Here is a 13,942-nt window from a genome sequence, read left to right on the forward strand (position 1 = left end):
TCCTGCAGGATTAGTTTTCTTATGCTGACTTGAACCTAATTCTGGCCGGCTTAACTCTGTTCAGAAGATGGCTTTTCTGGGTGAAATGTTAACAGTGCTATTACACTGACTTAGACTTCCTGTCCTTGAACAGTTTTTCAAGACACGTTCCTTAAGGATTAGTTTTCTCCCGCTGACTTAAACAGTAACAGCCCCTACACTACAGGGGGAGGACTAGTAATTACCTATGAAGTTGGAAGTCACCAGGGCTGTACCCTGATCTCTATTCCATTTGGAGCCTGGTGAGCTAGAGCACGGAGACTTTAATACCAGAATTCCCCAATGATTACAAGACCTTGGCTCCTTGAACCTTCAGCCTTGGCTCAGGAATTCATTGGTGAGAGACCATAGCTGTTCTTCTCTGCACCATCTGTACCTGTACGTTCAACAAGTGATCTCTTTGAAAACCATTTCAGAAAGATAAAGTTGCCAACTAATTTTAGTTCTTTTTTTTTTGCACTTTGTGGGCCATGTTTGAGGACAATACATAATTCTGACCAGAGGGCTAGCATTGACCTCAAATATCCATTGAAGCCCATGTTCTTGTATGACTCATTCATTGTCACAGTAACAATAACAATAACAATAACAACAGCAACTGAACCTGTCCCTGGTGCTGAAATGATTGTGACTCTTCCTGACAGGAGTGCTATAGGGTTAGGGTTTGGGTTAGGATCAGGGTTAGGTGCATACCACACAGATCTGTATTGTGCACTGCATCAGCCATACAATCTGACAATAGTATCAGACTTTTTGTCACCAATATCTCTATATCTCTATATTGGGTCACAATTATATGAGGTAAGTTATGCTGGCAAAATGCCTATTCTGTAAAGCCCCTATGAACAGCTGTATAAATTGCTGAAAAGCAATTACATGCATCATATTACTTGGACGTAACTCTGCTGTGCCACTAAGTTATTAATCAGCTTTGTAGTCTTGAAGGCATTGAAACCTGAGCTGTCGGTTCCTCAGTTGAAATGCCAGTTTTTTACACATCATCATCATCTTACATCTGGAACTCCGGTGAGGTATTCCAGTAATTGTTTATATTAAGTTTTACATTAAGAGCATTGTACTTCTCAGGTACTGAAACTTGAGGTCTTCAATATTTTAGTACCTCGAACAATCTCTCTATTATCATATAATAGTCTACTGAAATGCTTGAATGAAACCAGATGGGAGCCTTTGGTCATTCTATAGATACCAGCCCATAGAGATTGAAGAATGACAACAGACACTTTTAATTATCTGACTCTTGATGTCCATTACTTGCTTTTGTGAATGAAGGTTTGAAATTATTATTGGACACTGCTGGGAAATATTGGTGAACAACAAGGATGGTATTTCAAAACAGAAGAAATATGCGATTGCTACAAAATTGATTTCTGTGTCCTGGGATGCATTGCTGCTGTAATTTTTCCCTTAGCTATAAGTCTTGTATTAATGGTGACAACTCGGAAGAATTGTTATTCCGGAGGGAGCTTGACTTTCAATCTTGTTGGGGAAATGAAGATGGATTTAAAAATGTAAGTGGGAGTCAATTAGGGAAAGTCCATTTCTTTAACATCTACGTAATGTGCAATAAGAGGATCAATCCATTTCTCTTCACTCTATCTAATCTGTAAGTGGAGGCTCATAAAGGGGAAAGCATATCTTCGCTATTTTTTCAGGTAGTATATCTTTGTCATCAGGGTAATATGTTTGTCACCTGTCATCAATAAAAGACCCCAGAGGTCATTTTGGCTGTAATTTACAGGGGAGAAAACTTCGGGTATATAGAAATGCAGCAGCAATCATAAGCAGAAAAGATTTATAAAGATAAAAGTCTTACTTATGGCTTTCCTCCAGTCCGTAGCTACCTAGGGAGAGGTCGTACTGAGCCAGGGTGTGCGTCGCCAGCATGCCCCGCCCCTTCATCTTGATTGACAGCTGTAAGATAAGAGAAAGTGGTGCCTTTATTGCTGGGCTCAGATTACACATAGCTGGAGGGATTTTTGCTTTGAGGGTAAAGTAGAGGTGGTGATTGTGAAAGATTAGTCATATCGTTGCATTCCTCCATTAGAAATGCTAAGATTATCTTTGAACACCCATTAGACATTAATGGGTAGATCATATATGTACTTTAGTGGGTGCAAATGACACATCAGTTCTGGGTTGACTAAAGAGATCTCCAATGCAACATCCCCCAGTATAATGACCTCCAGTACAGCTTAACTGTGCATACAGGTATCTGGGTGTGTACTGCACCAGGGGTAACTAAAAGACATTATTTTTCAAAGTGGCAGATTTATGTAACCTGTTGGATGAATTTCAATGGGATTAAGACTTTTGCAGAAGACAGGAATATATATCTTAACACCAATCTCATCCAGCTGGAGATTTCAATACACTAGACAGCACATTTTGTTTGACAGACCCCTTTCAACCATCTGTCCCCAGTCATTGATGAAAACATAGACTCCTTCATATTCACACCACTCACAAATTTCATAGTCCATCTTTTATCAGGTGTCTTTGCGAAGGAAAGTGAAACTGAGAATTGTCCTGCAGCAGTAAGGAAAGTGTGTCAGAACCTGAGGGAAGTCCTCTCTTGAGCCACCAATAAATCACCTGCACTGTCTCAGCAGGAGGGGCGTCCCTGTGGCAGCAGCCTCACAGTTGACCTCCTGTTTCCAATTAGTTGCTAACTTCGGGGTCAGGACATCTCTTTTGGGGCTGCACCTGTCTTTTGGAAGTGACTTGGCAATTTACGGCGTATTTGTTCATTTTGTGGCTTCGTTGTATGATTTGGAGTATGGTGGCAAACTTTTTTGGGGGAGCAGGCAAAAATTTATGCGTGCATGGATGTCATCCATATAATGAAGTCAGTATGGTCTAAGGTATAGGGCGTATTCAGTCACGTGACCCTTCCCCTAGCAACGAGCACTGTCGGCCATTTTGGTGTTCACTTGATAGTGGAGCCCTATGGAACTCTCCGTATAAATGCCAAATGTTTTCTACCCCATGCACAATTTCCCTTCAAAACGTTTTGTCTCATAATCATGGTGTTTTGCCTCGTGGTCAGATGTTGGATTGGGACTGATAAAGCACACACTGATCGGGTAACAGTAAGATTGGTTTTGCGTTTCTAGTGTAGGTGCGGGAACATACGAAGGGACTAACGACTGAAACAAAAGTGGATTTCTGACATACGAACAGCGGATCTAAATAGTTGAAGTTTGAGAATCAACGTGTGTGTATGGAAACCTTTTGTATCGCAAAGCAAATTACAGGCCCGTTGTGTAACACAGTTGCGGTACCGTGTAGTCAATGCTTCATACGTTCGTAAACTGGGGTCTTTCAACGTCAAACTTTCCCAATCATAACATACTCCCGTCTTCCTGTCAACAAATTTTTTTACGACACTCAAGACACTGTACTACGTGGTTGCAGGCCTTGGAACACTTGTATGCTGTGAACTGATTTTATGCTTACTCTGTAAATAATTTTAGCGGTCATGTTTGTAGGCTGCTGGGGAAAACCTTTCCTAGCTCGTCGATAATGGGTCATTTCCTGTAGGTGAAATTGGATTTTTGTAACGAAAAGGATGTGAGGTTGAAGACTCTTTGCATATAATAAAACAGCGATCAGACGACTTCGCATTCCTTGGAAATTTAGAGACCGTCGGACACCGAGAAACTTCGCTGCAGGGTGAGCACCAAAATGGCCGCCCACGGAGGGCAGGGGTGATGACGTCACGTGAATACGCCCTATAAGACAAATGGGACAGACCAATTACAGTGACAGGGGTGCCATTTGGGACGTTTGTGTGATACATGATCCACGGAAATATAAACGGTGCCTAATAACAGTGACCTGGTTTTGTATACACATAGAAAATATTCAAAGCATTTTCTATTCATCTTTGCATGAAAGATGTAATGCGATTGGGCCTCCAGCGACCTACATAATTGCTGACCTAAAAATTCAAAGTCCTGGATATTTGTCAAAACGCAGTACGGTGTCAGCAAATAATTTCAAGGGATTTCTTCACCTAATCAAAATGCATGAGATACAGTTCGGCGGAAGTAAATGAACCACTCCCTTAGTGAGTTATTTGTTCTCACACTACCCTGGCACTGTAAGTACACACCACAAAGACGTACTGTAAATGCAGACATGCTTGCAGTGGTTTTATGTGGTAAGCTCTTTGTCGCGAACTTAAAATCATCGCATAATTTTTTGCCCTCCTTGTCTACTATTGTCTCAAACGCAAACTTAAAACCCCCGCAAACACTCAATTTCCCCCCTACTGCGAAATTAAAACCACGCAAACTTAAATGTAATTTAACAGTACATGTATTTCATTGTCAGAAAGTTCAAGAAATTTGCACAAAACCTTTTGTGACTTTGCATGACAAAGGAATGATATTCAATAAAAAGGTGCTACAGGAAATTTCTCCTCAATTCATTACTTTGAAGTATCACCTCTGTGCAGTTGTCGGGTCTGTCTCTTTGATTTCATAGTTTTTTTAAACGTTTCTCTTGAAGTATGACGTTAGCACACAAAGGGAAAGAACTTAGTTTAGGAAGTTTTCAGAAGGCAGTCATCCCTTCATAACCAGGGGATTTTACTTTACACGACATCCTGATTATTCTACAGAATTGAATTCCAGCTCCTGCCGACAACTATTCTTGGAACATCGTGCTTTGACTAAGAAAAAAGTGCTCGTGTGTGTACTGTACACTATAGATATATTTCAGACACAAGCAATGTCCCAGAACACACATGCAGGACTCCAGGCAATGAGCCTGGCTGGTGAATTGCTTGAATGTATTAATCAATGATCGGTGGCATTTCAACATTTAACCATGCCAACATTTGATCCTTGACTAGCAAGATGCAATTTTTTACCTAGCATCAGTTACAATAGAATTCATCAAGTTACCTGTTGGATGTTTGGTCATTGTTACGTCAAAGTTTTGTCCGTTGCATATGAATTTTTTCCCGACGCAACATTTTGGAAACTATAAAGTTACAAGATATCATCCTTACATATGGGAACACAACCCTATGTACGCTAATGCAGATACGTTCTGGATACATGCTTCAGACACCAGGCTGCCAACTGATTTCTGTAGAGCTTGACACAGGACAGAGAGGCATTACGACAAATCACAAAGAGAAGCAGATTTTTTTGTCAGTGCATAGCACATGGCTCGACCCCAATATGTTTGCACTCTATTTTGGGCTGATAACAGCAGTCTCTACTCTGTGAGGCCATTTGTAGCACTTTAATCAGAACTTTGTGCCCCATCATATCAGTTCAAAAATGCGATATGCAGCTTGCTGCAATTTTAATCAGCGCCAAAACACTACCTTTGGTGCCATCCAATTTTCAACGAAAATGTAGTGGAAGGGAAAAGCAATGAAAATAGATGGGGATCTTGAAGACGGATGAAGAAACTGACCTTGTCCTTCTCCAAGTCGTCTATGAGGAATGCGCAGGTGTCCTGCCACTTGGCCGTTGCCAGGGTCTGCTGCGTCACTTCCTTCTGCTCACCCAGCTTCAGCACACACCACCTGGTCTCCTCCATAAATACTGCAGTGTTGTTGTGGAAATAAAGCAGTTGTAAAATCTATATTCTACGAAAGTAATCTCAATCCTTAAAGGTGACCAACGCAATATTAGGGCCAAAAAATGGAAAGATAAAAATTCTGAGTGACATACTAACAGTGTTTAGCACTTAGCACATTTGCGTAATAACTTTGCACTTTTAGGATTTTAAAACCGCATAAAATTGTGCCATACGATGATCCCCTTAGTTTTGTTAGCCTACAAAAACTACGGTCATGATTTTCAGTGAGATCTCACATCACAACAACAACGTCATCATTTTGCATCATGGACGTTGTATTCTTCCACTGCTTATTACAGAGAAGACAGCTGCTACATGTACATGTACATGTGCATGTACATGTACAGTATTTAGGTTCATTGTAAAATGGTATATTTCTCTAGCTCTTTTCATCAGGTGCAATGAATAGTAGACCACAGCTAAACACCCCATTCTATGAGAACTGCAACCCTTTCAAGTAGCTTGAATGTCAGGTGAGCGACACATGTACAGCAGGGATTTGAATACTATCCCCTGGACGCAATGTACACTACATCTGTCAACTGATTTCAAATTTGTTCCTTTTGACGTTCTTTCCTCATATTCTGCACCTTTACTAGTTCGTCATAAAAGTTTCATCACTTTAGAAGGAATTTGTACTTTGCAAAACACTTAGTTGACAATAAACTCAGAAGATCAAAAGGCTTTTCAAGGCTCCATAAGTGCATTTACTCAATACACCATCTACAACCCCCTACTGGCAGAAATATTAGCCTAAAGGCAAGTTCAATAATAGACTGAAAGGCAGCATGTACTACAGGTAGAAATTAGATTTTTTTTCATTAAAATTCAGCACTTAAGCCGTACCAATTTAATTTCTTGGTTTCTTGGATCCTAAGAAAAATGAATATCACCAATTGAAAATAGAAGCTGAGTAGGTCTGTACTTTGGTACAATCAATCAATCCTTATCTAGACTGGAATGCACTGTTGGCCTGGGCAGTGAGTAAACAGAGTCAGAAGATATCCACATGCTACAATTTTTCATATAAATGTATGAGAACAAATTGAATTAATGAATTCCTTTTTCATTTGAGTCATTTTCAGATACACCTCTATCACAGCTTCCATTGTTTTTTCTCTCTCTCTCACTCTCTCTTGTTAATCGTTTTAAAAGTTTCAAGTTCCAAGTTTCATTAGTGTAAGAAAAGAAAGTGATGACAAACCTTGAGCAAACTCGTTCAGCTTGGGAGGAACACTGCTCAAGGTGACTGCAAGAACGCCCTTGGCTGAAATTAAGAAATAAAATCAGACATGTCATCTTTCTGTCAAGGAAGCCATTAAATCTGAAAGTGGACAGAGTTTTATTAAGATGTTCAACTTTTGATATGAGGCAACTCACCGCCAAAGGGCTGCAAAATTATGTTCTTTAATATATATGGTAAACAGGTTTGTATCTCAGCTATCATTTTCCATTCCGTCCAGAAGTATTATGAAATTGTTAATTATATAAGGACAGCACAAATTATGATGTTAGAAAATGCAATCACCCTCCAAAATTAAAAGTTCATATTTGCTAATATCAAGGAATCTGGGCACATGTCATTGAGGAGTACTTATTAAACTCATATTCTTAAAGGTCTCTACATTCGTTTTGAAGGTAGATTTGTCCCTTATGCTATCTCTGTTTTATTACACACTGGATGTCACATTAAGACAGACCACTTAACAATTATCATTTCACCATTTTCCCCACACTGAAACAAACTAACAAAAATGAATTCAAAGTTACTCAAACACAAATCACAAGCAGCAAAGGAAGGCAAGGTGGGTGACTCAGTTGTATTCACTAAGCAAACTTACAAAAGAAAAAAAAAACACTATCAGGTTTCATACACTATGCTCCTAATAGATTTATCAACCAAAGACATTGAGTGTGTTAAAAAAAAGAAGCTGTGATATGCATATTGACACCAAACACCACAGCACACACTATGGCCCGATTTACACGTTTTTGAGTCAAATCCAAGTCAACTCCAAATTGACAATTGAAAGCAACTAATTGAGTCGACTCAGAAAATGTGCGTGTCAATCAGGCCTATGTTTTTGTAGTGATACAGTAGATGCAACACAAAGAAAATCACACCGTCTACCATGTAGATGCAACACAAAGAAAATCACACCATCTACCATGTATGTGACCACAACACAGAGAAACATGTATGCAAAAATGTCTGAGATTTGCAGGCCCAAAACCCTGGTTGTCATATGTCCCTAACGATCATTAAAAACATTTAAACCATCTCTGATTATATTGAATTGTTACATGCCCAATTGTATACAATCTGTCCTCACAAGGCTTCGTGCTAAATATCATGAAAGCTTTAGAGTGCGGCATAGAAAAATTTATGTTTTGTTTTGGATTACAGTCCTAAAAAAGATTAGGGTCGGTAGGTAGGGGTTCTCTTTAAATCAATCTAAATTTCAACGGTCAACATGACATGTTGTCAACATAAAGAGGACCTACATGTTGGTTTGGTGTGTCTGTTTATGTCATTAAATTTTGTTATTGCAACAGAACTGATGAGAGCATGTTGGTAAATAATTCTACATTGTTTTCGTCTCTCAGATGTCAGAATGAAAATTCTATGTTTCTTCGCCAGTGGTCGACCCCTAAAAAAAGGCTAGGAGGGCAAGTTTTTGCAAGATTCAGTCAGGTAACCGGAAACATTTTTTTGAGGGCCTAAAGATGAGATTTTTTATCTAAAAAAGAAAAACAACAGTCCTGCCCTTAGTGCTGAAACCATTATAGTTGTTATAACTTTTTTCCTAGGCCTGATTAGAGATGGCATGGGGGTGAACAGATGTCAAGGCCAAGGCCTGATTAGGAACGCTATGGATTAAGCAGGGGTCAAGGACTGATCTGGCTCCGCTGTTTGCTCCACTGAACACAGGAAATGAAAAGGATGTGATAATGACTTCCTTGGGCCACTTCCAGTATGAGTCGAGATGAATTTATGACAAGAGTATGCATGAAGTAATAAATTGAATAGACGAATTTGAACCACACAAACTGGTTTGGTCAGATGGGGGAATTTGCTCACGAACTGTCTAGGTCATCGCGCACGTCCGGAAAGAACAGAACACATTCAAGCGACATTCCCCTGAAATTCAGAGGAAGCAGGTCTTCGATTAAAATCTGACTTATTTAGGGCAGATAAGTACAAATTAAGCCGGTTTTCTCTGAATTCTACACAAGTGAGGATGGGGGATAGCCACTGACATTGTATAGAGATATCGGAAACGTTTGATGGTATGTGTGCGGGCGCTGTGCAGCCCATGGGAAGTGAATATCCATGAGACGCCAGGCTTTATCACACTGGCCGGGGGTTTTGGGAATTTTGCTCGAATGCGTTCTATAATATACAGATGTGCGCAATGACATAGACAGTCCGTGAGCAAAATCCCCCCGTGATGAAACTAGCTTGTGTATTTGAAATTTGTCTATTGAGAGGGAAAGACACATTGGAATATGAATTGACAATTGTGGGAATTTGTTCTGCCATGCACACTGTAATAGAGTGAGTCTTTAAAGATTTTCTTCATAAGAATTGCTCTGGCTGCCGGAGGCTGTATGCATAACCAATTTGACTTCACAATGGTCCTTTTCATTGAAAAGCATGGAATAGCATTTTTCAAAGTGGGGATGTACGAAATTTGTTATGTTGTATCATTTAACTTAATGGTGATCCATGCCCTATCTTGCACATGGACAGAGAACAGAACTTAAGGAGAACTGAAGGTGACTTTGAAAACACCACGAAAACATTTAATACAACAAATAGAATACCTGAAAGTTGGTTATCTGCTGGAGTGATATCATGATATGGAAATGTATGCTCTGAAACAATGAAGATGAATCAAATTGAACAGAAAACAAACCATACTTATGAAGCTATGCACAACAACATGCAAGTCTGCTGCAATGGACTCCAGGGTAGAAAATTAATGATTATTTATAGTCTGAAATAATCAAAACTTCATTGGATGACATGTGACAACTCTGGAAATTATGCCCAAATTACCACATATTCACCTGCTAAGATTCTTAGATAGTCCTTGGTTGTCAATTATCTGTTTGATAGCTTCAATCTACATATGATCAGCCTTCTACTGAAGGTTGTACAACACACTGTCAGGTCCAAACTACATATTGCCAAGATCTAGGTCATCAGTATATTGAGCATTTCTGGTGCAGTGCAATAAATTCTGACGAATTTATTGCACTGCACCAGAAATGCTCAATATACTTCTACTATGTACTAAACAGGACACCTTGTCGCAATGGTTACAACCAATAGCAAGGCAGTTCCCCAAAGGCAATCAGCTCAGGCAATTTAAGGCCTGTGACAATTTCTGTCGAACATGAATTTCCAACCGCTCAGTGACCGCAGGTAACCTGGCGAGGCCATGACGTTTTCAGAATGGCCCAATCGGGTACAATGTAACGTTATATTGCAAAAACAGGAATTTACTAAATATTTGGCATACTAACTACTTTGGGCGGGACTTATGAATAATAACAGTACAGGTTTTGATCAAATATCTATCAAATATTGACATAGGTAGAGGCTATTAACAAAAAGGGACCCCCGTGGAAGCTGCAAAATGGTACCGTCCGAACATGTTCGAACGTTCGAACGGCCCCCCGGGGTGTGGTATGGCGCGAAAACGGCGGGGAATTTACACATCAGCTTAAATCCCCGTAGTATGTCAGCTTTAAATGCTATTTCCCCGGTCAAAATCACATGATTCCTAGAAAAAGCAATGAATCTGTTAGTATTATACCTTGCTGAAAAATATTATCCAAGGCTATTTGACCTTAGAATTATTATATTTTAGCAAGAGCAATTTTTGAGGGAAAATTAGACAAAAAATCACTGTTTTTAATGTTTTGGCCCCAAATAAAACACGATATCGTCAAATTAGACAAAATAGCCTTGGACAGATTAATTTCAATACTTATTATCTCCTATGTCGTAAAAAATCAAGGTTAAAGTCCCTGCCCCCGCCGGGGAATTCACAGATCAATGAACAGCAGTATTTATTTACCAAAATCTTTGTTTTTAACCCAAAAATATATGACATTGAAAATTTTCTTGTTTTGATATTCGAAATATTTGTTATTTCCATCAGCTGGCCAATTTTTTTTGAAAATAGATAGATACATCAAAAGTTACGTGCAAATAACTGCTAACCTAGCCAACCCCCGGGTGTCACAGGCCTTAATTGGGCTGAGAGGTCATTCTAGACAATGATTTTTTTCCAGTGATCCAAGTCGTTGTTGATCAAAAAAGAAAATATCATTTTCCATTCTATTTTGTAGGAATAATGTCATGAACGGAAATGATCTGTAGGTCCTGTAAAATGTTGAACATATGCATCGTATGGAAAAGATTTAAAAGAACAAGTTCTAGACTGAAAAATGCATTGGTCGTCAAGGTTAGACATGTTTTAGATGCATTAGTCACAGGTTATGCTGTTGAGTTGAAGTTCTCTTTTAAGTTGCTTGATGAAAATGGATGCTGCGTCCGTCTGCCATCTTCCACGCATCACAAACTGTCTCACAAGCCACCTGGCCTTCAATCATACCACTCTTTACTTTACTACAGAAGAGATAAAAGGTTGTGCCACGTTATCACAGCTTTGGCACATGCAAAATAAGTATTCAGGTGAAGCTATTACCTTCCACAATGATGTACAGCCATATATATAGACCACTGAAAACATTGACCCACAGCTTTGAACCTTTCTGTCTATGGATGAGGACTTATCTACATGCACTGGTCTATGTGAGAGGTCACAATATGGCAGAACTACCAAATTACCTGGTATAGAGCTTTTAAGCCCTTGAAAGTGCTTCACATACAGATGAAACAGAATACATTGGGTTTTATATTACCAGCGGCAGAACATTTGAGGAATAATGTTTGTGGAAAAGTTGCCCTGAGGACTGAAGGGTCACTGAAATGTTGTAGGAATAGAACACTTGGTTTTGTACAAAGAGTCTTTTTAGTCAGTGACTTACCAACCTGATGAAACTATTCACATTTGTGTGTTAGTTTATGAAAATTTAGGACGACTTCCAAAACTTGTTTTGCAGCCCTGGTTGCAGAGGAATGGAAAGCATCAGCCACATGTATATAGTTACATGTAGGACAGGGGAATATTTTCTTATTCGATACCACGCTGTAATTAAGCTTAAAGTTCATTAACTGCGTGAGGATGCATGCTGAACTTTGGAAGGCTTGCCTAGAGCTATGAAGAACCACGAAACATTCACAACGAGATAAAATAAGATAAAGATCTGAGCGCCTCAAACAATACACAGTTTTCAGATTTCGAATCCAAATTAAGGTATAAAATCCAGAAGGACTAAAGTTTGGCTTTTTTCATGAAAAAATAATCACTAGTCCATACGACACACATGTATTAAAGGATTTAACACAATTATAGTGTCTGCCCAAATGGTGTCATAGAATTGACCCCTTAAGCCCCAAACCTGAAATGAAAGCAATTTCCTGTCAATTTTATGGTAAGTTAGAGCAAAAAGGTCAGTGTTTTTACAGTGCTTTTATCCCACTGTTACTGTAGGGTTTTAGGAAGCTTTTAAGCTTAACAGATGCGATGCTTTGCTGAGGTCTCATCTGGACAATACTGCAAAAATTTACACTTTACACACTTAGATTTAGTAGACATTTAAGAATTGTAAAACATAATAACGATTCATTTTGACGTTGAGGTCATGATCATGACCATCGACAGGATTAACCTTTAACACACTGAAGTAGCTGTTTGGCTACCAATTGTCTATTGGTTATGAGCGGGGAGACGGTTAATACACTATGCGCAGCAAGTAAAAATCAAACGGTTAGGATGAAATGCTTTCTATATATTATTCCATAGTTGCATGTTTTAACTCAGATCTCTTTGATGTATTTTGATGATGCCTCATATTGTAGCTTACATGATACATTATATACCGGTAATAGACATGAACAAACCTTTGGAATCTCTCCGGGACAGCTCTGGCCTGAACTCTTGGTCAGAATCTGGAGATGCCAACTTGATTTCCATCTTACCGGGGTCCACTAATGCTGTAGGAGAAAAGGATCCGTACTTTAGTCAAGGTTTATAACTGTACAGTTGCTACAAGAAAATCTGCAGGAGGATGAACGTCAGAAAAATCAGATAAAAATCCTCAATCATTGAACATATATTGTTATGATGAGTTGTTTTTAAAAGTCCTCAAATTTGAGCTTTCATGAAAAACAAGTTCTAATGAAGTCAACATCTGTTTTGTTGTGTCTACAAATCTTACAATGATTGATTCCTACTTTTATGTAAATTCAGTCATACCAAACAAGTCTAATACAACATGGATTAAGGATAACTTTATTGATGTTTGTGCAGGATTTCATGGTAAACGACAACCTCAAATCTACATGACAGTTGTAATCAGCAATTTTATTAACATTGTTAATCCTGGCATAGATCTTTGTCAATATTAAAAAGAGCATTCAGTATTGATTTAGACATGAAATGTCAGTAACGATAAATAATGCTGCATTGCAAGAACCAAGTTTGACACTAAAGACTAGTCCACCTCCATCAACTCCATCCATCAACTCCATCCATGACTGTGTATCTCTGTTATATTGTATCTGACCCTTACCTCTTCCCTCATGACCTCAATGAAAAGTGGCCTGCGTGCCGATTTGAGCTTATCATGAATAAACAAAGGTTCAAACAAACAAACATATAAAAATTCAAATATTTGACAGACATGCAGCCACTCTTTCATTGGTTGAACCACTAATTGCCATTCTCTCATTGGTTGAACTGCTAATTGTGATTAACAGTCAGGATAGGACAAGAAGTGAGACTCTCACAGGTGATGAGGCCGTCCATGAGTAGTGAGTGTAGCCATGTCTTCAGGACCGGAACATCCATCAGTTTCACAGCCTTCATCATCCGGATGGAGAACCACACTTCTGGTCTGAAAGTAAACAATACTGTTAGAATTGTATTCTTTCTTAAGGCCACACCAATTTTTTTGTTGCTTCTCGGAATAGCCTCTCCTGTTTTTCACATTTGGAAAAAAAAATTGGGTCACTACTCCCATTCACAAATTTGCAAGACACAGGCCATGAACCAGCTTTTGCTCTACTATACATGTATGTTGAATGTCGTACCATGTCTATGTTGTACCATGTTTTTATAGAGTTATTAGGACTTAAATG

General features: G+C 39.0%; 1 protein-coding gene across 7 annotated transcripts in view; it reads right to left on the bottom strand.

Annotated features, from left to right (window-relative positions):
• The window catches only part of LOC136432504 (uncharacterized), a 105,851-nt gene that overhangs the window by 36,124 nt on the left and 55,785 nt on the right, over positions 1-13,942 (bottom strand). For 6 of the 7 annotated variants that reach the window (XM_066423824.1, XM_066423825.1, XM_066423829.1 and 3 more), the window contains exons 6-11: positions 13,592-13,698; positions 12,704-12,796; positions 9,490-9,540; positions 6,866-6,928; positions 5,494-5,624; positions 1,874-1,971 (exon numbers count right to left, since the gene is read on the bottom strand). In XM_066423824.1, coding sequence (XP_066279921.1) covers positions 1,874-1,971; positions 5,494-5,624; positions 6,866-6,928; positions 9,490-9,540; positions 12,704-12,796; positions 13,592-13,698 — 543 coding nt within the window. The remainder of the gene's footprint in view (positions 1-1,873; positions 1,972-5,493; positions 5,625-6,865; positions 6,929-9,489; positions 9,541-12,703; positions 12,797-13,591; positions 13,699-13,942) is intronic. The other variant, XM_066423826.1, reaches the window with a different exon arrangement.

This window comes from Branchiostoma lanceolatum, chromosome 4 (assembly GCF_035083965.1).
Source record: "Branchiostoma lanceolatum isolate klBraLanc5 chromosome 4, klBraLanc5.hap2, whole genome shotgun sequence".
In the NCBI taxonomy this organism is placed as follows: Eukaryota; Metazoa; Chordata; class Leptocardii; order Amphioxiformes; family Branchiostomatidae; genus Branchiostoma; species Branchiostoma lanceolatum.